This window comes from Mus musculus, chromosome X (assembly GCF_000001635.26).
Source record: "Mus musculus strain C57BL/6J chromosome X, GRCm38.p6 C57BL/6J".
NCBI classification, from domain to species: domain Eukaryota; kingdom Metazoa; phylum Chordata; class Mammalia; order Rodentia; family Muridae; genus Mus; species Mus musculus.
In genome coordinates this window covers 48,513,590-48,539,778 of record NC_000086.7, presented here as the reverse complement: position 1 = coordinate 48,539,778, position 26,189 = coordinate 48,513,590, and the positions used below count along the sequence as shown (strand labels likewise).

At 44.2% G+C, this 26,189-nt stretch overlaps 1 protein-coding gene across 3 annotated transcripts; it reads right to left on the bottom strand.

Annotated features, from left to right (window-relative positions):
• Positions 1-9,538: 9,538 nt before the first annotated feature.
• Rab33a (RAB33A, member RAS oncogene family) lies at positions 9,539-26,116 on the bottom strand. 3 transcript variants are annotated; one of them, XM_030251262.1, is made up of 3 exons: positions 26,022-26,116; positions 19,921-23,142; positions 9,545-10,130 (listed from the first exon to the last, which is right to left on the bottom strand). In XM_030251262.1, the coding sequence occupies exons 2-3, from the start codon at positions 20,176-20,178 to the stop codon at positions 9,675-9,677; spliced, it is 714 nt and encodes a 237-aa protein (XP_030107122.1). In that variant the 5' UTR covers positions 20,179-23,142; positions 26,022-26,116; the 3' UTR covers positions 9,545-9,674. The 3 variants fall into 3 exon arrangements, with proteins under 3 accessions (NP_035358.1, XP_030107122.1, XP_030107123.1); NM_011228.2 differs by lacking the exon at positions 26,022-26,116 and having other exon boundaries at positions 9,539-10,130; positions 19,921-20,494; XM_030251263.1 differs by lacking the exon at positions 26,022-26,116 and having other exon boundaries at positions 19,904-19,991.
• Positions 26,117-26,189: the final 73 nt, after the last annotated feature.

The following is a 26,189-nucleotide window of genomic DNA, read 5'->3' as shown; positions in this document are numbered from 1 at the left end:
ACAGTAAAGGAATCAACAAAGACTTTCCAAAAATACCTAACAGCTCAATAAATGGTTGTTAAGAATTGATAACAGGATTGCATGAGATTACAAAAGCTTCGGCAAAGCAGCAAATGAAGTTGAGTGATGTGACGGCCTGAAGACTGGGGAGAGACCTTTACCAACTGTACGTCTAACATGGAATTATGATCTATGGAGAGATGCATTGTTCTGTGTGGTAGCATAAGTATATGCTAATAAAACTATGAAATGGACTGGAGAGATGGCTAGGCCATCTAAAGGCTAGACCCATAGAAGAGTTTGGTTCCCAGCACCCATGGCAGTCTCTCCGGTACCTTTTACCTGGGCGATGGCAGTGCATGCCTTTAATCCCAGCATTTTGGAGGCAGGGGCAGGCAAGTTCCAGGGTAGCCAAGGCTGTTAAACGGAGGAACTCTGCCTTGAAAATGACAAAGTATAAAATTACCAAACAAGTGACAGAAATAAAAACATTGAACCAATCAGCCAATAACAGATATTTCTCGAAAGAAGTGGAGAGCCGGTTCAGCAGTAGCGGTGCTCTCTACTGACCTCCGTGGGTACTACATGCCTGTGATGCACAGACATGGAAAAGCAACCATACACATAAAATGAAAACCAAAGAGCATACATGGGCTGCTTCGAGCCTCCGACCCACTTCCTCCCAGCCCATATGTAGCAGAAGACTGCCTTGTCTGGCCTCGGTGGGAGAGGATTCGCCTAATTCTATAGCACAATGATACTCCAGGGAAGGGGGGTAGCCGAGGGGGTGGGAGGGGGAGCACTCTCTCAGAGGCAAAGGGAAGCAGGTGAAGAACTTTAAAGTCTTAATTTTAAAGAAATAATACAGCTGTTAGGATTGCCCGTTGAGAAAAGGTTGTGCCACCAAGCCTAATAACTTGAATTTGATCCTTGGAACTCTTAGGATGGGAAAAGGGATCTAACCGCTACACATGTGCCCTGGCGTGCATACACACCATAAATAATGTATCTTTTCCTTAAAAGATATACCAATGGCTGATAAATACAGAAAAATATACTCAACACCCTTAACAATCGGGAAAAGGCAAAGTTAAACTACATTGGCATCCTGTCTTGCTACAGTCTATAAATGGCCATCATCATAAGGTTGTGAGGGAAGAACACTTTCAGACCACTGGAAGGAACGTAAACTCATGAAGCCAAAATGGAAATCTCAGTGAGGTTCCCCAAAACCTAAAGAAGTGCTGTACAACTCATCTGTCCCTCTTCTGCTAGCTGCCTGAAGGACTGAGTGAGCATACGACAGAAGTCCTTGCGTGTCTATATTTGTTGCCGGTCTATTCACAATAGTCTGGGTATGAAATACCTAGATCCTTGTTAACAGGTGAATGGGGAAATGAATGAGTAAAGAAAAGGTGGTGCATATAATCTGGAGTTTTTGTCAGCCATAAAGATCATTGTGCCATCTGCAGGGAAATAGATGTGAGTGGAGCTCATTATGTTAAGTCAGACTCAGAAATTTTTCACATTTACTTTCATATATGGAAAGTGGTGTGTGTGTGTGAACATGTGTGAAGGAAGAGGACTGTGGAAGAGAGAACAAGATATGATGATATGTAACCTAGAATAAAACATTGTTTTGATGCATCTGGGTATTTTGCCTGAATACACACACACACACACACACACATGTTTTATATATATATATATCATACACACTCCATGTGTATTCAGGTGCCCTTGAAGTGTCAGCCTCAGCACCACTAGAACTGGAGTCAGAGGTATTGTAAATTATACACTGTGAGTGCTAGGAACTGAACCTGGTTCCTAGGCAAAACAATCAAGTGCTCTTAACCACGGAGCCTGCTCTTCAGCCAGTCATTGTCTTCTTTTATAAAGAGTTTGGGTTTACTTTTCCTTAAATTGTGAGGAACTTATTCTTTTTCCTTCTTTCTTTCTTTCTTTCTTTCTTTCTTTCTTTCTTTCTTTCTTTCTTTCTTTCTTTCTTTCTTTCTTTCTTTCTTTCTTTCTTTCTTTCTTTCTTTCTTTCCCCAAGACAGGATTTCTCTGTGCAGCCCTGGCTGTACTGGAACTCACTCTGTAGACCAGGTTGTCCTTGAACTCAGAAATCCACCTGCCTCTGCCTTCCAAGTGCTGGGATTAGAGGCGTGTGCCACCACTGCCTGGTGAGGAACTTATTCTTTTTTTTTTTTTAAGATTTATTTATTATTTATTATATGTAAGTACACTGTAGCTGTCTTCAGACACTCCAGAAGAGGGCATCATATCTCGTTACAGATGGTTGTGAGCCACCATGTGACCCGTCCAGCAGGTCCAGTTATTCGAGGGTCTTGAGGGGACCTTCTCCTAAGAACCAAATGGGGGGTAGAGAGAGACGAAGGTCTTGTGCGAATAACAACACGGAAACGTTCTGAATTGCATCAAGACCCCACTGTATTGAGAAAGGCCCAAGGCAAAAGGGGAAGTGCCTTTCAGCAGGAAGGATGAGGCAGTAGAATTGCACAAGCAAAAGGGGAAGTACAGTTACTTATCAGCGGGAGGGGTGGGGCAATAGAATTGCACATTCTTTAGGCAGTTACACGGGGAAGCAAGAACTTGGCGGTATCAGGGTGTGGTCAGGACATCGGTGATGATTTAGGGCTGGAATATTCTGTGGTTGTTCTCGGAATCGGTGTGTCGGTGGCCCGCTTTTGACCCCCTTTTCTTCTCTGGGGAGAGGCCCAATTCAGAGATCAGGACAATAGTGTTGTCTTAATAGCTCCCAACAACCATGTGGTTACTGGGATTTGAACTCCGGACCTTTGGGAGAGCAGTTGGGTGCTCTTACCCACTGAGCCATCTCACCAACCCCGAGGAACTTATTCTTAACAACACCTCATATACCTATTTTTACCCCATAGACATTAGTTCTCTGGAACTCAGTGTCTTCAGTAGCCTTGCTCTTAGTGGCTTTTTATTTAACCAGTGGGAAGTTTTCTTCCTGGACAAACTTAAGGGGGTTTCTTATGTTTCTCTCCTACTGTTTTTATTCATTAATAGTGAATATATCTGTCATATATACATATGTAGCCATATGTATATATATAAAACATGTATGTCATGTATGGTGGTGTGTTTAGAGAACAGCTTTGTAATAATGGTACTATGTGTTAAGTACTGTCACTACTACTACTAATCCTTAGGAGTGACACTGGAAAATACACATCAATGAAATCTAGCAGATCATAAACACTGTGGATATTCATAGCTTTTAGTTAGTTAGTTAGTTAGTTAGTTAGTTAGTTAGTTTTCGAGACAGGGTTTCTCTGTATAGCCCTGGCTGTCCTGGAACTCACTCTGTAGACCAGGTTGGCCTTGAACTCAGAAATCTGTCTGCCTCTGCCTCCCAAGTGCTGGGATTAGAGGCGTGCACCGCCACTGCCCGGCCGTAGCTTTTATTTATCATCTCAGGTCTTGCAATACCATGCTGCTGAGTGGAGGACATAGTTTTGCTTGTGGGTTTGTGTGGGTTTGCTTGCTTGTTTGTTCGTTTTGGGATGGCATGGAATGAGACAAACTTTTACTATGTAGCCCTAGATGGCCTTCAATTTACTATGTACAACAGACTGTCCTTGAATACCCAGAAATATAAATATATATAGAGAGAGAATCCTGTCTCATTTAGAAGAAAACCTCTTACATTTAGAAGAAAAGATTTTTTGTAGAGCTTGGCATTGACCCCAAGGCCTTACATATGCTAAGCATACACTATCAGTTACTTACAACCCTAGTCTTTTTTTTTAGCAGAGGTTTGGCCTCAAACTTTTGCTGTAGTTGTTGTTTTCTTGTTTGGGTTTGTTGTTGGTGATAGTGGTGGTTGGTGGTAGTTTGTTTGTTGATACAGGGTTTCTCTTTGTAGCCTGGCTGTCCTGGAACTCAGTCTGTAAACCAGAGTGGCCTTGAACTCACAGAGATCCACCTGCCTCTGCTTCCAGAGTGCTAGGATTTCAAGGTGTGTGCCACCACTGCCTGGCTTGGCAAAGTCTTCATCCTGCAGCCTCAACCACGCAAGTGTTGGGATTATAGGCACGTGACACAATGCCTGGGGATCCATTAACAGAAGGATTTTGCCTGAGCTGGTGAACACTTGTAATCTCAGCACGATGGGGGCAGAGGCAGGATAATTTGAGGCTACTCTGTGCTATATTTCGAATCCCTACTCCAAAATTTTTTATTAGTTATTACCAGGAATTCACTTTCAGAAATCTTGGCTATTTACTCAATGTTTTTTTAAAAATGATTTATTTATTATTATATGTAAGTATACTGTAGCTGTCACTGTAGCTGTCTTCAGACACACCAGAAGAGGGCATCAGATCTCATTGCAGGTGGTTGTGAGGCACCATGTGGTTGCTGGGATTTGAACTCAGGACCTTCAGAGAAACAGTCAGTGTTCTCTGAGCCATTTCTCCAGACCCCTTCTCAATGCTTTTAATTTTTGAAAATATGTTATATCAATCGTAAAAATGTCCTTGTTTTGAAATAATTAAAAAGTATGTCCGGGGTTGTTCTTTACCCATGATCTCCATTTCCTTCTGTTCCATAGTTTTCCATCATAATCTATCTGATTCGATGAACTATAGCATAGTCTAGTGGGAAGGGGCTTTTATTTAATTTTATTACATTTATTTAGTCATTTATTATGAGTTTATGTGTATGAGTGTGCACATGCACATAAGTTCATGAAAGAGACTTTAGGAAGTCTCTTCTCCTACCATGTGAGTTCTTCGAATCAAACTCAAGCTTGGCAATGGGCACCTTTGTTGGCTGAGCCATCTCACCAGCCCTGGAATGAGATATTACTATTAAGCAAGCCTTCAGAGCCTCTGACCATAATTGTCAGTAAATGAGTAGGCTATTTAAACAGTTGCCTCTCTATTGATTGGATCAAAATGCCCTAGAGACAATATGAAATATTTTTATTAACTAAGTTATTTATTCACTTTACATCCGGGATGCAGGTTTCCCTTCATCCTCTCCTCCCAGCCCCGCCCTCTCACCTCACCTCCCTCCCTGGAAATAGTTTGCAAAATTGATTCAGGGTCAGGTAGTGGTGGTGGCACAGGTCTTTAATCCCAGCACTGGGGAGGAAGAGGCAGGCAGATCTCTAGGAATGTGCGGCCAGCCTGGTGTATAGAACATAGCAAGCTCCAGGTCAGCCAAGGCTACATTAGAGACACCTCTCAAGTGTAACAGCACACAACAATATGTGGAAAATACAATATACAAATATCTATCCAAAAATTACATTTCACTTAAGTTATCTTCCTTGAATCTTCCAGAATTCCTGAACAAAAGATTTCCAACCCTATTTTATAGATGAAGACACCAGGTTAACATCTTTCTGGAAGTAATGTTATCAGGAAGTACTGACATTTGAATGATAAGTCATTTTCCTTGCCTTGTTTTAGTAAAATTAGATCATTTTCTTCCTACTACTAAAGGTTTTTGGAGGTTGGGGGGCAGAGAGGTTGGGTTTTTTGGTTTTGATTGATTTTTTTTGTGTGTGTGTGGTGGTGCTGGAAATGGAACTCAGGTCTTCATGCATACCAGGCAAGTGTGCGACCGCTACCGCTACCGCTGAGCTACTCCCCAAATGAAGGGGTAGTGCATGCCTGCCATCCCAGTGTTCAAGAGACTGAGGCCGAGGAATTGAGAGTCTCAGCCTAAGCTGTCACATATTGAGCTCCTGGAAATCCTGAGCTACAGAGCGACTCACTGATTCAAAAAGGAAATAGCAATTGTCTAAAGCTGTCATTAATTCAGTGGGAAACATAAAGGCAGCAAACGAGAGTTAATCCTAACCAAGTGCCATGGCTAAATAAACCAGACTGGTCAACTGATTACTTCAAGGCAAAAGGACATGTAACTTCGGGCAGGACCATTTGGCCTGCATTTTCGACATACAGCAAGTCATAATGGTTCTTTCAGGAGAGATGGCCCGCACATACCAAAGCTGGGAAAGGGCCTTGGTCACAAAAGACTGGTCATTAAGGCTACAGTAACCTTGAATAAACAAACTCTTTGATGTAACCCTTATCTTCCAATACATTGCCACCACTTATCTCTGTAAGGACCTTAGAATTTCCGACCCTGGTCTGGAGAGATGGCTCAGAGGTACTTACATATAATAATAAATAAATCTTTAAAAAAAGAATTTCTGACCCTAGCCCAGATCACAAACTATCATGTTATTACTTTACAAATCTATTGTCCTTGACCTAAAAAGTATGAGTGCATCATGCTTTGCTCATTTCTTCAGAATCCAGTGCTGTGAAAATTTCTGTGTATATGTAAAATAAATTGAAAAAAAATCAATGATCTTGACAAGATCTTGACAAGAACTGATCTTGTCAATCCATTCTTGTATGAATTGGGGTCATTGATCTTGCCAAGGAACCCACATACAAACTAAGAAGAATAGAGCTAACCTCTTTGTCGAATAGTCTGACTCCATTCAGTGAGGTCCCTGGAAGGATATGCAGGACAATATCGGAGGTAGCTCCCCTTTATTTGGTTTTCTGTTTTTATTTTTATTTTTGTTTTATTTTATTTTTTTGTTTTATTTTTGGTTTTTCAGGACAAGTTTTTTCTGTGTAGCCCTGGCTGTCTCAGAACTCACTCTGTTGGCTGTTTGCCTCTGCCTCTGCCTTTATCTCCTGAATGCTGGGATCAAAGGTCTGTGCCACCACTGCCTGGCACCACTTTATTTGAAGTATCTTGATTTCCATGAGGGGTTGGTGGGTAGGCTCAAGGCAGCCAGGTTTCTTACCCATAAGTCTACCTAAAGCCTCTTCTAGACATCTAAGATGAAATACTTACTGGGGAAGAAATAAGTACAAACCAAAGGATGAAAGCCACTCATAAAATTCATTTCTTGTTCTGGTTCAGCCGCATCATAGCCCGTGGAAAGGCTGAGTTCCAGAGTGAGACACTAATTCAAAGGCAATCAATATGCCCCCAAAGCAACAGGACGAGTTACTTTTCCTGGCTTCAGCGTCTGCCCACTGCACAGGTGAAATGGGCTCGTTTCTCCCTGTTTGTCCACGCTGCTGCTGTGCCGTGATTCTTAGCAGAGCAGATTCACAGGCTTCCCTGGGGAGAGTGAAGCCCGAGCGATTTGACAGGGAGTAATCCCAGGACACCTCAGGCCATTTCCTTTTGTAAGGATATCCTAGCTTCTGCTGTTTGAGTGCCTGAGTTGGGACTAGGATTTCTTCTTGCTGCTTTGTGCAAACATTCAGGAACTTAGAGAACCACTTTGCTGCATTCACTAACTTCACCAGCAGGGGGCGTGGGATAGCCATGCAATCCTCCCCCTAGAGCCAATTTTGTCTCTTGCATCTAGAGTGGCTCTCAGTGTGGAAGTGTTTATACTCAGGATTAGTCTTCCCAAGTCTCTTGAAGTTAAGAGGCTCTTACCTACTAGTTTCAGGCAAACAGCCCAAGGACAATGAGCGTGACCAAAATAGTTTCATTTTTCTTGCTCAAGGCCTGAAAGGATCCACTTCACCCAGTTGAGTTCCCTGGAAACTCGAAGTGTCCCCTATTGTTCACACAGATGGCTTTCATGTTGTGGCTCTAGAAAGATAGCTTTTGCCTTTAGAGCTTGCCAGACAGCTTAGAGAAAGCGACACACAGAGAGGCATGGGGGCACCACAGGATCATCTGTGAACACTTTAAGAATTCAAATCCCTGAGCCCCACTTTAGAGCTTCTAGATAGACTGGGTTGGAATTCTGTACTGTAACTAATTGAGGTTAGCTTGAACCAGCATTTGAGAACCACTAATTCAAGAGACTCGCCAATGAGCTATTTCATCGATCCTAACAGCCCTGCACTGCCCTTAGGGACATAGGTAGCTAAAGGACTTGGATTAACCCAGGGGGGTTCGTTGTGTGAATCATTCTGAGTTCCTTGAGAAACTGGCCTTCCCCAAAGGAGCAAATACCCTACTTTTACTTAACATGCAAATAAATGGGCTGGAGAGATGGCTCAGTGGGTAAAGGTGCTTGCTCCCAAGTCTGATGATGTGACTTTCAATTCGTGGTGGCAGGAGACAATCAACTCCTGCAGGCCATCCTGTGACTTCCACACATATTCTGGCATGCTTTGTCACTCCCCACACATAAATAAATAAATAAATAAATAAATAAATAAATAAATAAATAAATAAAATGAAAACAAGTTAAATACAGTTTTTTTTCTAGCACCAGTCACTGGTGTTGAGTGTACAGTGTTCTGTATTCTTACAACATAACCCTATACTCACTGTTGTCTGATTCTTTTTTTTTTTTTTTTTTTTTTTTTTTGACACAAGGTTCCTAGGCTGCCCTGGAACTTGCTCTGTAAAGTAGGCTGGCCTTGAAGTCACAGAATTCTGCCTGCTTCTGCCTCCTGAGTGCTGGAATTAAAGGTGTACTCATCACTGCCCAGCTTAATTCTATTATTTCTTAAAGATTTATTTTATGTGTGTGAATGTTTTGTATGTACGTGCACCACATGTCAGAGGAGATCAGAACTGGGCATGCATTCCTTGAAAATGGACTCACAGACAGTTGTAAGCCATGATGTAGATGCTGGGAATTGAACCTGAGTCCTCAGCAAGAACAGCAAGGGCTTTTCATCACTGTACCATCTCACCAGCCCCCGTTGTTGAAGTCTTGTTTGTAAGTAGTTGCATTATTCTGTAACTGGGTCACGGGGCCTTTGGACAGGATGTGTCTTCCTGTAACACATATTCCATGGCATTCTTTGCATAACATGTATTATTATTAGACCAACAGGGGATAAACATCAACTTCTCATGATGAAATTGGTGGGGGGGCTGGTGAGATGGCTCAGTGGGTAAGAGCACCCGACTGCTCTTCCGAAAGTCCGAAGTTCAAATCCCAGCAACCACATGGTGGCTTACAACCATCCGTAATGAGATCTGACTCCCTCTTCTGGAGTATCTGAGGATAGCTACAGTGTACTTACATGTAATAAATAAATAAATCTTTAAAAAAAAAAAAGAAATTGGTGGGGAATGGGATTTTTGTGAAAGAACTGGGAATGTGAAGCTGCTTCTTTTTATACTTTAGAAAAGGAAGCAAGACATCCAAGCCACACACCTCGGAAAAACGGGAAATGTTAAATCCACATCTCATCTCACAACTTCAGGGTGATGCACGCCTTTAATCCTAGCACTTGGGGGGGCAGAGGCAGGAGGATCTCTGAGTTGGAGGCCAGCCTGGTCTATAGAGTGAGTTCCAGGACAGCCAGGACTAGGCTGAGAAATCCTGTCTGGGGGGGGGGAGAGACAACAAACAAACAAACATGCAAACAGACAAACAAAAGACATTTGACTGTCAAAACCCTCCTCTGTGGGTGGGGATGTAGCTCAGTGATGTAGCTTTTTATTATCAAGATGCGAGGCCCTGGCTTCTAGTGTCAGCACTCCAAAAAAAAGTCTCCTGGAAGAAAGCAAGACACAAAGCCACGTGATAATCTATACAAATTTTATTTTGATATTAGTTTGTATGGAAACAAGCAGGTGTAGGTATTATGCAGGCACAGAAAAAAGGGAAAGGAAAAACTCCAGTGGTAATTCTCGAATATTGACACCATTTGGCTTCAACAAGGACAGGAGGCTTTACCGTTAGCCTCTTGTGAGAACTCCAGTTTCTGCACCTTGCCTTGCTGCCTCTCGGCATCACGGTACAAGAGGGATTTCTGGGCCTTAAGTCGGCAAGCCAGGCACATGAAGATCGACTCCACATTCTGGCTTTCTTTGGGGTCCTTGGCTGATGTCTCAAACAAGAGCATGTTATGAGCGTCAGCAAATTTCAGGGCTAAGTTGGAGGGTACCTGGATCTGTTCCCTCAAGTCACACTTGTTACCCACAAGCACCTTGGGGACGAGTGGGGGCACAGCATGCCCGTTGCATTCCTGGATCCACATTTTTAAGTTGGTGAAGGAGGTCATCTTGGTGACGTCATAGACAAAGACCACGGCATGCACGTTGCGGTAGTAATGCTCAACCATGCTTTTACGGAAGCGTTCTTGGCCTGCCGTGTCCCACACCTGAACCTGCAACAAAAGCCCATATGTAAAATCAGAAAAGGAAACAAGAGAAAAAGCATCGTCGGAGCTGGCCAGTGGTGGCACATCCTAGCAGCGGAGAGGCAGAGATGGATGAATCTCTGGGAGTTCAAGGCCAGCCTGGTCTACTGAGTTCCAGAACAGCCAGGGCTCTCACACAGAGGAAACCTTGTCTCAAAAACAAACAAACAAAAAAACTCAAACAAATGCATATTCTTTAAAACATTAGAAAAGGTGGTTACAAGGCCTGATATAGCAAGTACTTCTCGATATCTTAGCAATATAGACCCCAGAGTGTAGTTTTATAGTTTGCTAAGTGTTTTTTTTTCTTTCTGGATGAAAATACTGAGTGAAAAGTTTAAGGGTTGTAGTATAAAAATAGTACACAAGAGCTGGAGAGATGACTCGGTAGTTAATAGCACTTGTTGAAGAGGTTCCCAAGTTTGATTCCCAGCACCCATAAGGTAACTAATTCATAACTGCCTGTACCTACAGTCCCAAGGGATTGGATGCCCTCTTCTGACCTTGGCTAGCCCGGGGCATGCACATAGTGCACTTCACATATATGCAAGCAAAACATTCATACACATAAAACAATCCTTTAAAAATCATTTAAAAATATACCCATGTGGGTCAAATTTCCTGGAGGGCAATATGATAATTTTATCAATAATCTTTAAAACGTCCACGACTCTTAAGACTTATAATCCTGCTTTCAGGAATCTATACAAAAGGCATTGAAAAGATGCTCTCAAATTTTGTGAAAATATCTTCATCACGGCGTTACTGCTCCTGAAGGAAACAATGTTCACTGGGAGAGGAATAGCATACGGGCGTGTGTGCACACACACACACACACACACACACACACACACACACACACACAGAGGAATGCTTGCCCCAGTTCACACCTGCAACTACAGCAATTCCTGTAATCCGTAAGAGCTAGGCAAAAAGATTGCTGAGAGTTCAAGACCAGCCTGGGCTACATGACAAAACCCTGTCTTAAAAGACCAGAGAGACAAAGTGAGAAAGAGAAAACAGATAAAAGAACATTTCAGGGCTGGTGTACTCAAATTTTAACCAATCCCAAATCTGTTTCATATGACATAGTCTCAATTTTCAAAAACATATAACATAAATATATTTGTAGAAAAGTCTAGAATTATATATATCAGAATGGTAATAGCTATTCGAATACAGGAAATATTTGTTTTCTTTGCTGCTATTGTTTTGAGACAGGGCCTTAATGTGTATATAGTTCAAACTGGCTTCCAACTTGCTATATAGTTCAAGTTAGTCCCGAACTAGTGATCCTACTACCCGACCTTTCTGAATTATAGGCATGCAACCTCTTACCTAACTTTTGCATTACAAGAAACACTGAGTCCAGCTAGCTTAAGCTACAAAGCAAGTTGGAGGCCAGCCTGGGCTGTATGAGAGCCTGTTTTCCTCCCATCAGAAAAGCAAAATTAGTGTTTAAATCCTCACCATTGAGCCTTATTTATTTGTTTATTTATTTATTTATTTATATGAAATCTCATTATGTAGTCTAGGCTGACTTCCAATTCATGATCTTCCTGTCTCAGCCAACCTGGGGCTGGAATTATATGTTCGAGCCACCATACTTGTTTTTCAATTTATTTTTAAATTCACTTCTTTGTTATGTAAAAGATAATTAAATCTGATCTATTTTTTTCTGCTTCTTAGCTTTTGGGATAAAGGCCAAGTTATGAAGAGAAAAATCTGGTATCAGTCAGCACATACACAGACATAATTCCCAGGGGGATGACTCTGGGAGTCAACATATATTCAAGTCCAATTTTATTTTCTGTAATGTATGCAAGGTCTGGGACAACAGACATTCATGCTCAAAATGATGATCTCAAGACCCTATAAAATTCTCAGTTAAGAAACAAAATTCTTGAGCCGGGCATGGTGGCACACGCCTTTAATCCCAGCACTCGGGAGGCAGAGGCAGGCGGATTTCTGAGTTCGAGGCCAGCCTGGTCTACAAAGTGAGTTCCAGGACAGCCAGGGCTACACAGAGAAACCCTGTCTTGAAAAAACAAAAACAAACAGACAGACAAACAAATAAAAAAAAGAGAAAGAAACAAAATCTTTCTTTTTATGGCCACTAATTTGACTACTGTAATTTTCAAGTGAAGCATATAGTCTTTATTTGGAATTAGCAGTCAGTGAGTATAATCTTTGGAATATAACCGAAGCTCTTTGCTGACTGAAGATCTTATAAGGCCATCATCCTGGACATCGGTTTTCATTGTCCAGGCTCTCTTTCACCCTCCAAGATCTTCTAGTGAAGCGTTTGTTTTTACATCTTCTATTTGAATTTTTCTTTGACAGAAGCTCACATATAGCCTGGCTTGGCCTCAGTCCTTCTGTCTCAGCCTGCTAAGTATTAGGGTGCTGCAATTTCTTACCATCTTCAGCTTCCATTTGGATTTTCATGCACCCTGGGTCAGGCTCTCATCTCCCTACTCGTGAACTCTAGTAGTCATTGGTTTTTGGATGTCTCCAATCTCATTCATTCTTGAAGATTCAGCTTGTGCCTCCACTATCATTGTCAATTTGGGGGGTGGGGCAGGGGAAAAGGACATTTTTTGAGACAGGATTTCTCTGTGTAGCCTTGGCTGTCCTGGAACACGCTCTGTAAACGAGGCTGGCCTTGAACTCAGAGATCAACCTGCCTCTTTCTCCGAAGTGCTGGGATTAAAGGCATGCGCCACCATGATGTCTGGTTCAAACATTTTTTTTAATATTTAAAGACTTTATTTATGTATTTATGTATGCATGCATGTATTTATATCTAATGTGTATGAATGTGTACACCACATGCATTGCAGTGCCTGCAGAGGTCAGAAAAAGAATGGCAGATTCCCTGAAGTGGAGTTACAGATGGTTATCAGCCACCATGTGAGTGATGGGAATGAAACCCCAGACCACTTGAAGAGAAGCCAGAGCTCTCGACTCTTGAGTCATCTCTCCAGCCCCCCCCCCCCCCCCCCCGCAAATCTTGTGTAACTTCTGCAATTCTCTTTCCTTAGGAACTGCACTTTGGGTCTAATCATACCATTTAGAATACATCTGTGTGCTCTGTGTCCACGAGTCCTGCTGTTCCCTTGCTGACTAAACTTGGCAGCATTTTTCAGCCTTAGATTGTACATCACTGAGGTGGTGGTGATCAAAAGCCTGAGCACTAGAACTCCCAGCAACTGGACGGCTCAGGGATCTGCCAGAGCCATTTCAGAGAAAGCATCTGACTTTGGTTACATGCGAAACCAAAAATTCTCAAAGACTTATTTGTTTCTGTAAGAAGAGACAGAAAAAAAATATATATATATATTATTCCTTCTATCTCTCTGGTGCTTGGAACAGGAAGAAAGCGAGGCAGATGGGGAGAGGGATGGAGGTCAGGGAGAAGAAAAGAGGCCTAGTCCAAGAATACCATTTCCACTTGGCTCCTGATCGCCAGTTCCCACCCCCAGTCTCTAGTCGTCTTCACTCTTGCCTCTGAGTGAAGCTGAATTCCTAACGGCCCTCAGGCATGTGGCAGATGCTTTAACACCATGAGCTCAGGATTCTAAAAATACCTGCAGGAACACGGGTGGGAATGTGCGAGGTGTTTGAAGCTGAGTAAGGTTGGCTGTTCGACTTTTCCTTGGCGTCCTAATTGTGTCCACCACTCAAGTTGCCAGAACTGTAGGGAGAGCCCCTCTGCTGGAGACCTCCTCTGCCTTTCCAAAGCTACAAAGAAAGCCTTGAAGTTTTCGTGCAGAGGCTTGGTAATTCGGGGGTAGTTACTTCTCCCTCCCCACTCTATAGAAACCACATCCAAAGTTTTGACCCACCCCCACCCCCGTCATGATGAGACTGAAGCCTGGAAGCAGGCTACAGCCAGCAGAAAACAGAACTAGGCAGTAGGGCTTCAGTGCCTTTGAAAGGGAAATACATTAGGCAGGCTCACTGGACAGATGGAATGGGCTCTCTGTGTCAGGGGATGCAGGTTTCCCTGTCCTCAACATCCTCACATGCCTTTCATCCTTGCTAGGAAGTGAAAGTAGATGCTCCCTCTCCTCCTTCCTCCTTTCCCAGTGGACATGGCAGAGGCCTGCCCCTTAGCTACTCTCATCACTCTCAGATCCTCATCATTCTCAGAGGGCCAGTAGGGTACTGTGCAATCAAACCAACTGCAATGCAAATCTCTGTCCAAATCCCGTGCTAGTGGTGGGTCCTTTGTTCAGCATCCCCATCTGGAAAATGAAGAGAGTAAGAGCAATTGTGTAGGTATGCTTTGGTGGCATTCCTTGGCTATGTATGACACTATGACACTGCCCAGGACAGATACCAGAACCCCCAGATGTCTAAATCACGGAAGCTCAAAGCTCAAAGGCTTCTATAAAATGGTGTGCTGTTTACATATTCCCCCCCCTCTCTCTCAGTTTTTCGGACACAAGGTTTCTCTGCGTAGCCCTGGCTGTCCTGGAACTCACTTTGTACACCAGGCTGGCCTCGAACTCACTTTGTAGACCAGGCTGGCCTCGAACTCAGAAATCCACCTGCCTCTTCCTCCCATGTGCTGGGATTAAAGGCATGCGCCACCACTGCCCAGCACATAATCTCTTAAAATATTTGATACAACGTATTGCTTATGGAATAAGAAAAATCTGTATGCCAGGTAGTGGTAGCACATGCCTTTAAGACCAGCACTTGGGAGGCACAAGCACTTTCCTAACAGAGCTAGACCCTCAGTCCCTGCTTTTATTTCTAAATGTTTTATTCTCAGTTAGTTGGGATGAGAAGGCCAACTGTATACAGTCTTTCTTCCTTTCAGGCCTGACACTGAATGAATCTACACAACACTACCCTGAATCTACATGGACAACCAGCTGAGTGCAGCTGGAAAGACAGCATTCTGACTTCTAGTTAGTAGAGGGGTAAATGAATAGTCTTTTCTTAGTTGGACCTCACTCTCCTCATCTCTATAGTGGGAACATGAGCTTCTCTGCTTGCTAGGACAATCCAATGACATGATATATGAGAAACAGCGTTTGTAAAATGGGACGTGCTCAATGGATATTAGTTGCTACCATTGTGTCAGAAAGAACAGCAACTTTTAGTACTGTGCCTTGGATCTACTGGTTCTCATTCGGGCACACTTGGCTCTAGAAGCTGAAACAGGGCAAGGGCAACCAGTGGGGTGTGACAGGGAGAAAGATGTATCAACTTTTCATGAGTGGCTTGGGATAAGCCCAGATTAATGAGGGATAGATGGAAGGTTTGGGGTGGGGGGCACAGTGTGGAGAGCTGCCACAGAGAAACCGCACCTTTTTACCATTTTCTGAGAGTTATATCCGCCTGGTAAGCTTCAGCAAGCTCTCCATCCCCTATACAATCTCTTAGCTGACCTAAGTATTTTTTTTCCTTAAGGGACATAGCTGGCATCATTCTATAAATGGACCATGGGTATCCTTTTGTTGGAAGCCAATGGCAGAAGGCATATGTGCAAAAAAAGAGAAGCATTTACAACCTTTGGTGGATGGAGAAAGTTTAAAAAATTTTTTTTCAATTAACTGGACTGTCCCATATGTATCTAAGATACACAGGTATACTAACCTGACACACATGACAATAAAAAGGACAGAGACAAAGATAGACAGGGGGGGAGGGAAAGGGGGAAGAGAAAGGGTGGGAGGAAGAGGGAGAGGAAGGGAGGAGAAGAAAACAAGGAACACACAGTGACGGATAATTAATCATTAGGGTGACAGAAGATAGAGGCTTAGGAGCCCCCACAGCTATGGTGTCATTCTGACTGCAGGCAGCTTGTAAGCAACACTGAGCTCAGCCTCTTTGCACTTAGTAACATAAAACAGGAAGGTGTTTTCCCCAGTGATCAGCAGAGAGGAAGAACTCTGCAGTCTGGGCCATGCCTGCCTATAGACACGGCCAGCCCACAGTGGGGGTGCTAGGCTTGTGGGAGTACCCAAACTAGGCAGAGGGCTACTTTCTTGTAATTTTACCAAGAATGGTTCAACAATGCCTATCCAACCCACCCTATTCATTGGTTTCGGATGCTTTTAGGCTGAGACAGACACAATATGGCTTAGCTAAACCCGTAGGTGACACATCCATAATGCATAATGGTTATTAAGAGAAGCTCCACCCTTCCTTTGGGAGTTGGAAGATGTCTCCATCTTTCCTAGATTGATCAGGAAAAGCTGCCAGCTTTCCTATGTGGTGTCCCACTATGCTGCTTGCACAGACAACCTTCTGGGTTAAATGAACTTGGGACTTGTGTAGTCTTCTAAGCCTGGCAGTGTGAAATCCAGAAAGAGCACCGGAAAAGGGATTAGAAAGCCTGCACTGTCTGATTGATCTTAGGGAAGTCACTTTCTTTCTCTGAGCTCCAGTTCCCTATCTCTAAAATGACTTTGGATTAGGGGGGATTTGCCCCTAAGGTTGTTTCTATCTCTGGACCCCTGTCATTCTCATGACCACAGTGAGACAGTCATGGTATGAAAAGTAAACTCGGAGTGCTCTGCTGAGCGTCCTGAGTACAGGCAAAATAGAGTTCTTTTTAAATTCTTTTTTACTTATTTAGTGACCCTGAACCCAAGGCCTCACATATGCTAAACAAACACTCTAACACTGAACTTTACCCCCAAACCTGAAGGAGACAAGTTGAAGGCGCCTTGATCCTTGGACCATAGCCTTGAGTCCCAGCCTAGACACAATAAGACTGGCTACTTGGTAGTGTATCACTCCCAATCTAGTGGACTAGATATTGTCCTCTGTAGTAGAGCTCAGTATATAGAACATGGACTCTGGATCTCAATTGAAATGCTAGCAATGACAAAAGATCGCTGTGCCCATGGGCAAGGTATTTCATCTGTCTCAAACTCAGTTTCCTGATCTGTCAAAGGAGAATAATAAAAATCCCAATTTTACCCTGGCAAGATGGTTCAGCACTTGGCACCCAACCGAATGAACTGTAAAACTCAGAGGGTGGAAAGAAAGATTGGGACCCACAAGTTGTCCTCTGAACTCCACTATGCTCTGTGGAACACATATGCCTCCCCCCCACACACACACACACACTGTAGATTTTTTTAAATTAAAAATATTCTAAAATCTTAATTCCTAGGGTTGTTGTATCAAAATGTTCACCTTGGGCTTTGTTCAGTCAATAAATGGAATTTTTTGTTTAGTTTCTATTTGTTTGTATTATTTTGAATTATGTGTAAGTATGTGCCCACGAGTGAATGTATTTGTGGAGGCCAGAGCAACATCGAGCATCTATCCCCCAGCAGAGATTGTCATATGTGCCACTTGGAGGACACAAAGGAGAAAGCCTAAAAGAGGTAATACACTACTCTAGAACTAAGAAGAGATAATGAGAAGTCTCTACCACTCACCTGCCAGGGCTTCTACTTATAATCTGATAGCTTACTATAGCTGGCTGAACTATGGGGCTAACCGTACCCCTACCCCTACCCCTACCCCTAACCATGTTTTGGTACTTTTTTTTCTTGCAGAAAAAGCATGAAGCACAATCTACGTCCTTCTTGATTTCTTGCCAGCTGCCATGTTCTGCCATCTTGCCACAGACACTCTGGTCTCTCACCTGCCAGCTTTGGCCTTAGCGATTCAACAGCTTACAGGGGAGTGAGGTCAGCATGTCCCAGGTCCCACACTCCACTGAGGTTTCTTGCCCAATTTGTCCTCAGAGGTTCCTCCTTGAACTGTGTTACAAGGCTTTGTCCTTTTAGAAATATCATCTTCCCCTCAAAACCCATATTAAGCACTTATCTGCACGGGGTGTTGTGCTGATCTGTTTCCAGTGAGTCACACTGTCACAGGCTCTGCCCTCTGGGGAAAAAAAGTCTAGGATATTTGGCAGGGACTTGAAAGCCAGTTAGTTAGGTTAAGTCCAGGGGTGGTGGTTGTGGCCAGGGCCGGGGGTAGGGTGTGGGGTGTGGGGTGGGGTAATGGTTTAAAGCCCTCCCCAAGGCCATTGGTTGATAACTCCATCCACTGTTCACCTCCTACCCCTCATTTCTCCTCTTCCCTTTCTCCCCCTTCATCTCCCTTCCCTCCTAGACTCCCATGCACTTCTGTTTCCCCACCACTCAAACTTCAGAGGGATTTAATATGCTGCTCCAACTTTTAAGCCCAGGAAACACTTCAGCTCACTGTAATAGCTGATTTTAAGTAAATGATAACATTAAACATGATTCTGAAGGTGTTTTAAAATGCATCCATTGATTTATTTCTACTTTGATTATAAAAAAATCACGTCTTAGACTTTCCAATGTCTTATAGCCATATATTAAAGAAACTAGGCACCGTCAAGGAAGAAGCCCTGACCTGTGCAAACATTCAACATGAAGAGTCCTTGAAAAAGAAAAAAGACAGATCCCCGCATTGGCTTTAAAAGGCCATCCCTGTCGCCTCAGATTGGAAAGAGCTAAAATAGATCAGAAGTTCAAAAGAATCTATTATCTCCCAGACCCAGAATCTCTCCTTCTCTCTCCACCCATCTTCCTAAAGCACAGTGCTTTGGCTTGTTTGCTGAAGTCATTTTAAAATGCAATCATTTTGATCACCAAGAAATCTTGCACAATTTGGGGTGTTTTGTCATTCTCTCCAGTTCACCAGTCCTTCACTCTGTGTCACTCAGAACACAGGACAGGGCATGTGTCTCCTTCAGCTGTTTGACCAACAAGTTTACCTTCATCTCTGACTTCCCCGGGGGTCCTGCTCAAGCAAAGGCCAGCTATGAGTCTAGAGGACTTGGTGTTTAGTAACCCCGGTGTCTTCTTACAAGCTTTCTATGACACACAAAGCTGTCCTTGCCATACCCCGCTTCCTGCTACCCCCTCCCAACACACTGACATACCCTGTCTTACCGAGTTTCTACTTTCGCTACACTAAATGAACATACAAAAATATTTGTACTTGGCCTATTTAGTAAACTATGTCAAGGCACTTCCCCCTGACCCTCAGAGAAGTTGTTGTGTGTTTCCCAACAAGCCTTCTGAAGACAATGCCAGTAGAATGAGTAATGGGCTCTTCATTCACCAGCTTCATCCAAACCGATCTAAAGCAGCAAGCATCTGGGAGGGACTGCCCCCAAAGAACAAGTTTTGGGAGATTATGAAGAGCCAGCAGGTGACTGTGTCTCAGCCTTTAAAAGGGCTTTGTGACATAACCATGCTCCATGCCACCTCCATCTCAAGTCAGCTCTACTCACAAGTATAAACTGCATTCTAAAATAAAGCCGTGTTCTTGCTCCATTTATTCCCAACCTCTCTAATGTCACAGGGCTTAGCCAGGATGACTTTTTTTTTTCTTTTTTGCAGCCTATTGGCACCCAAGAGGTAGAAAGGACCTCAAAATGTGTAAAGTGCTTTGAGATCCATCCCACAAAACTAGGACCAGAGATGTCTCAGGCCTTTCTGTGTTCAGGGGTGTCTCTCCCGTTTAGGATTGAGAACAATTTCAAACCTGCTTTTCCCGGCCAAAGCTGTCAGGTAGGGGCAAAGGGTAAGAATGCAACCACCCTGGCTTGCCAGAAAATTTGGGTTAGGTGGGGATGGGCCCCTGAAAGAAGCTAAAAGGGTTGTGGATGTGCCCAGGGTCTTGAGCTCGGCAGGTGGCGACACAGCCAAAGCTAGTCATTTATTATCACTAGCAATATACCTCAGGCGGAAACCCCCTCCCAGGTTCCTCCCTGCCCGGACCTGACCAGCAGGATCACCTTGATCTTCTCGCCCTCGATTTCCACGGTCTTCTCCCTGAAGTCCACACCGATAGTGGCCTCAGTCTTGTCTGGGAAAGTACCCCCGCAGAAGCGGAAGGTCAGGCAGGTCTTGCCCACGTTGGAATCCCCAATCACGATGATTTTGAAAATGCGAATCTGCACGTACTGGTCCATCGATGAGTCGAGCTCCAAGGATGCCAAGCCAGCAGCTGAGGCGGGCTGCAGGCTCCCATGGCCCAGGATGGGCTGTGCCATCTCCCCGGGACAGGACCCGGGTCCCAACCCCACTCGAGGGCTCCACACAAAGAAAGCGGCCACGTTAGTGCGCTCAAAGCGAGAGAGCTTTGTGCGTGTGTGTGTGTGTATGTGTGTGTGCTCGCACGCGCGTCTGGAAGTGTGTGTCCGCCCGTGTGTGCGTGCGCCGGCAACGTGTGTGTGCGCGCGCGCGTGAAGAGGGTGCTCTCACCCCAGGCACCCCTCCTCCTTTCCTAGTGCACCCTCCTTTCAGCTCAAAGGCACAGACACAAAAGCTTGAGAGAGAAGAAATGGAGACTGGGCCAGCCTTGAGAGGTCTCCTTCTGCCGGTGTGTGAGCTCTGGGACTGCAGGCTCAGGCTGTGCCGCGCCTTTGCTTAGACCCTCCCCTTCTGGACCCCAGGGACACACTGGAGGGAGAAAGCCTAAGCACAACAGGGAAGGGATGAGGAGTGTGGAACACAGCGCCTCAGGCGAGCCTTCTCTTCTTGTCCCCAGTTCTGTGGTGGGTTTCAGGCTTCCCACCCCTACTTTGAGCGCATAGGCTCGGTGGGCAGTGAGCACAGCTGGGGAAGACAAAGAGCGCTGTACCCTAAGGCATCGCAGGAGAGTTTCGAGTCCGGTGCAGCATTAAGGGGTCGGGATCTGAGATACCTTGTTCACACCTCCACAGCCACTGACAGCTGCGCCACTGTGGTTCCCTGCCTCCCCCCACCAAGTCTTAGGAAAAGGAGGTATTCAGTCTTACTGAGTAAGCAGGTGCACTCTTTGGTGCCCAAGGAATTGGGGAGGACACTGCCAGGACACCAGTGAACGCAGTGGCTTGTGGAGGGCCCCCACGCAGCTGAAAGGAGGCAGACACGGGGCACGGGCGTGAGTGTGTAGGGGGTGTTACTGTTTCTGTCAAAGACTTGCCAGATGTAGGGGGGCTCGTACCAGGCGCCAACCTCCCCTCATCACACCACGAGCACCCACCCTCTGAATGTTCAGGAGGGTGGTTCCCATTGGCTGCCACAGTCGGTTGTGTTTGGCTGGCCAATGAGGAAGGCCCGCCGCGGGAGAGGGCCATACAGAGGCTAGGAGGAGGGGGAACTAGTGGGGACAGTTCCAGCAAAGGGGGACTTTGTTTCTGTGGCTAACCATTACAGGCCCAGGTGAGGGCACTTAGGACACGGCATAAACCCCATGATTCCTGATACACTGAGCCCTTCACAAAGCCATACGGTGTTTCAGATTGGCAGAGTTTGAAGGGGAATTGGAATCCCAAGGAGGGTCCACCCACCCCCTGCAAGTGAATGTAGAATATAGTGGTTGGGTCTAATTTGTCAGAAGCCTAGATTATGCTTGGAAGATGATAAATGAATACAACTTTTTTACGATTTCAGAGGGTAGCTTCCCAAGGCTTACTAACCATCACACAACTTGGTCAAGACCCATATTCCATCTCCCAAAAGTGACTTTCAGGTTTAACATCTGTATGAAGTCAACTTAGGTACGATTTGCATACAACAATGAGTACCCATTTTATGTTTGTTTTAGGAATTTGCTCATCTCCCTTATATTTCATAGGCTAAGGTATCACAGACATATACCATTAGCATCAACATATGAGATATTGCTAATGTCATCAAAGTCAGGGGAGCCAGCAGCACACATGAGCTGCCATTTTGCATGTGAGGCTGATCTACAGGAAGCCTCAGTGTAATGAAATCCATTCCCACTAAGGAAAAATGTAAAAGTAACTTTTGTTCACCTGGTATAATTGTCATCTCAGAGACTTACAGCTTCCATCTGCTAACCTAGGCCTAGGATTGGAAGCTTCTAGACTCTGTATAATCTACTCTAGGCCCAGAATGGTTTCAACCTCTAAGGCTTACTTTTGAATAAGGCCATCCTTTCTAGCTCTTTCTGAATTCTGTCTGACTGGTTCAAGTCAGCTGTTTTGGCCCAAACTCCTCTCTAAGCTGACTGATTCAAACTGGCTTCTCTCAGCTTCTGACTGGATTGCTCTGCTTGGCCTCATACTAACTTTGGCCATCTGTTCTAATCTTCTGGCTCCATCTGCCTGCCTCTGTCTCCTGAGTGCTAGGATTAAAGATGTGGACCACCATGCCTGGACCTAAGCTTTTCTTTACCTGAAACTTACTCTGTACCAGGCTGACCTTGAACTCAGAGATCTGCTTGCCTCTGTCTCCTGGGATTAAAGATGTGTCTGTGTATTCCAGAAGATCTTTGGATGTGGTCCCTTGCTAGAGCAGCCATGTTTGGGATTAAAATTCCTCTACAGGAAAATAAAACAGCCCAGGATCTGAGTGATGTGTGTGTAAGCACATTGGAATGTGAGTGCTCAGCCAAGTTCAAGTTATTAAAAATACAGCCTTCTACTTAATCTTATTCTTGAGTTGGAGATATAGCTGTAGCCCTTTACTATACGTGTGGGTCACCCATTTCTAAAACCCTTGATTATACTAGACAACATTAAAACCATCCAGAGAAGCCGGGTGGTGGTGGTGTCTGCCTTTAATCCCAGCACTTGGGAGGCAGAGGCAGACAGATTTCTGAGTTCGAGGTCAGCCTGGTCTACAGAGTGAGTTCCAGGACAGCCAGGGCTATACAGAAAAGCCCTGTTTTGAAAAACCAAAAAAAAAAGGGGGGGGCTGGAGAGATGGCTCAGTGGTTAAGAGCACCGACTGCTCTTCTGAAGGTCCTGAGTTCAAATCCCAGCAACCACATTGTGGCTCACAACCAGCAACCACATGGTGGCTCACAACCATCCATGATGAGATCAGATGTCCTCTTCTGGTGCATCTAAAAACAGCTACAGTGTACTTAAATATATGAATAAATAAATCTAAAAAGAGAGAGAGAGAGAGAGAGAGAGATTGGATCTCACTGCGTTGTTCCATGCTGCTCCCCAAAACTGCTGGGCTCAAGGGCTGTCTTGCCTCAGACCTTCAGTGAGTTTCTAGAAATAACAAAAAGCAATATCTATAATGTCATTATAATATAAAATATATTTATTTTATTCTGGAATTGATATTTTCAATAATAATCCCCCAAAGCAGATTTAGATGAAAAATATCATTCAAAGCCAGGAGGTGGTGACACAGGTCTTCAATCCCAGCACTCAGGAGGCAGAGGCAGAGTCAGGCAGATCTCTGTGAGTTTGAGGCTAGCCTAGTCTACAGAGCAAGTTCCAGGATAGCCAGGGCTACATGGAGAGAAACCCTTTCTCAAAAAAAAAAAAATTAATCTTGAGGGCTGGAAAGATGGCTCAGTGGTTAAGAGCACTTGTTCTTGCAGATGACTAAGTTTACTTCTTGGCACCTACAACATAGCCAACTATGCCTAATTAATGTTATGAGGGCACCAACCATACACCTAGTACACAGACATAAATGCAAGCAAAACAGTCATACATATAAAATCAATCTTTAAAATGTTACTAACTGTGTTTTGAGGCTTTGGGGGTAGCTGTCATTTTTTTTAATTAGGTATTTTCCTCATTTACATTTCCAATGCTATCCCAAATGTCCCCCATACCCACCCACTCCCACTCCCCTGCCCACCCACTCCCACTTTTTGGCCCTGGGGTTCCCCTGTACTGGGGCATATAAAGTTTGCAAGTCCAATGGCCTCTCTTTCCAGTGATGGCCGACTAGGCCATCTTTTGATACATATGCAGCTAGAGTCAAGAGCTCCGGGGTACTGGTTAGTTCATAATGTTGTTCCACCTATAGGGTTGGTAGCTGTCTTTTAGCATCTGTTTCTGAGACAGGGTCTCTCTATGTAGTCCTGGCTAGCTTCCAACTCACAGAAATTCTCCTGGATCTGTCCCCCTAGTGCTGTGATTAAAGGCATGTGCTACCACATCCAGCTTGTTTTGTTGTTAGTCTTTTCTTTCTTTCTTTCTTTCTTTCTTTCTTTCTTTCTTTCTTTCTCTCTCTTTCTTTTCCTTCCTTCCTTCCTTCCTTCCTTCCTTCCTTCCTTCCTTTCTTATCGAGACAGGGTGTTTTGTAGTCCCAGCTTTCCCCTAACTCACCAAATAGCTGAGGATGACTGGATGACCTTGAACTCCTGATTGCCTTTCTCTGCCTCCCAAGTGCGGTCATTAGAGGTATATGACTCCACTCCTGGCTTCATGACTTGCGATTTTAAACACTGATCTAATCTGCTGAACAGATAATGAAACTTTGGGTGTTTTCATGCAATGAATCCTGCTTCCTGGGTTAAACTTCCTAAATTATGCTTTAGTCATTCCCTTCCACCAAGATATATATAAAAAAAAGGAATTTCATCATTTTCAAATTCATTTGACAGTTCAAGTTTGGCTGCGATGCAGTTGCATTCCTTATCACTACTTCCTAATACAGCAAGTCTTCTGTTATTGTTTCCTGAAAATAGACTGAACTTTATTTCTGATTTTTTTTTAAACTTTGGATAGGGGCTGTGTGCTGCTTCAAACTGAAAAGAGGACCTTGGAATGTTTAGCAAACATCTTGCCTCTGAGCTATACTCCCAGCCTTTCAGTGTTTTGAAGCAGTCTATGTTGCTCAGGTTGGTCTCTAATTCCTAATTTAGTTCCATGCGCTGAGAAACTGTAGGTTTTCATCCTTGTTTGTTTGTTTGTTTGTTTTGGTTTGTTTTTCGAGAGGGTTTCTCTGTGTAGCCCTGGCTGTCCTGGAACTCACTTTGTAGACTAGGCTGGCCTCGAACTCAGAATTCCACCTGCCTCTGCCTCCCGAGTGCTGGGACTAAAGGTATTGTCACCATGCCCGGCTTATAGCTTTTCATCCTTAAGTCCAACTGTCTCCAGGTCAGTTGAAGCCAACTGGGTGACTTGTCCAAGTAGCAGAGGCAGGATTAAACCTAGGTCCTTATGGAGGAGAAATATGTTTATGGAGGTCAATATGTTTAAACCCTAAAAATATTACTTTTGGCCTCAATGCATTTACCCTCTGAAATACTATTCTTTCTCTTCCACTAGTGACTCTGTCCCAAACTCCTTCCTTGCAGTGGCTCTGTGATAGGTATCATCTAAATGACAATAGATCCCATTACAGTGATCACTTTCCATGTTTTTATATCCACAGAAGCCTCTATATAGTACTGTTCCATAATAAGGGACAGGGCATCTTCACCAGGAAGCCTTGGCAGGCTTGATATGAACAAGGCTGGCCTCAAATTTCCTTGCTGTCCGTCTGTCTCTGTCTCTGCCTCTGTGTCTGGGAGTTCAGGTGTTAGGCCACTACACACAGTTTCCATAAATACTTAATCTGCAATTCAAAACTCCCACAGGAGAGCAAAATATCTACTTTCTCTCAGTTCTCACTCTGTATCTCCCACAACTTTCTAAGTCCTGCTTAGAATTTCTTTCACAGAAAATTTGTCAGGCACAAACTTTTTTGTCAGCTTTCTCTTCTCAAGCACGAAAGCCATAATAGCGCGAGACTATCCACAACACTTGATACATATGACAGTGATAACGGAGATATAACACGTGAAGTACACGTCCCACTCCATCCCGCCTCCCCCCCACCTCCGAAAAAAAAAAAAGAAACCAAAAACAAACAAACGAACAAACCGGGCTGCTCAAGAAATGGCCAGTTAGTTTTAAAACATGGATGGAATTTATTCAGGATTCAGGAAGTCGGGTGTAATGACTAAGACTGGGGGAAAGACTAGAATTGGATCACAGAAAGAGATTCAGAAAGGCTTAAATGCCGGCTAGCTAGTTGCCTAAAACGCACAAAAAAAAAAAAACAAAAAACAAAAAACAAACCAGAAAGTAAAGTTCTCAGGTCAGTTTTGGTGACCGTTTTGCTAGCAGTCCCCATTACCTACACAGCGGCTGCCCCACCCGCTGCCTCCGGGCAGGAGTGTCCCTTGTCCAGGTTTCTTAAGCGGCTCAACCTACTACAGGGCCGCTAACTCTGGGAAACTTGCAAATGCGGAGGCGGGGCCCGGGGCTTTGCAGCGCGCGTGCCGCCGGACGCATGCGCCGACCTCCTC

What these genes read in the sequence shown, in the direction of transcription:
- Rab33a (XM_030251262.1), bottom strand. Translation starts at nt 20,178, where the DNA reads ATGGCACAGCCCATCCTGGGCCATGGGAGCCTGCAGCCCGCCTCAGCT. An exon ending in TCGAGGGCGAGAAGATCAAG is followed by an intron (nt 10,131 to 19,920) that starts GTGATCCTGCTG and finishes CTTTTGTTGCAG; the next exon opens with GTTCAGGTGTGGGACACGGC.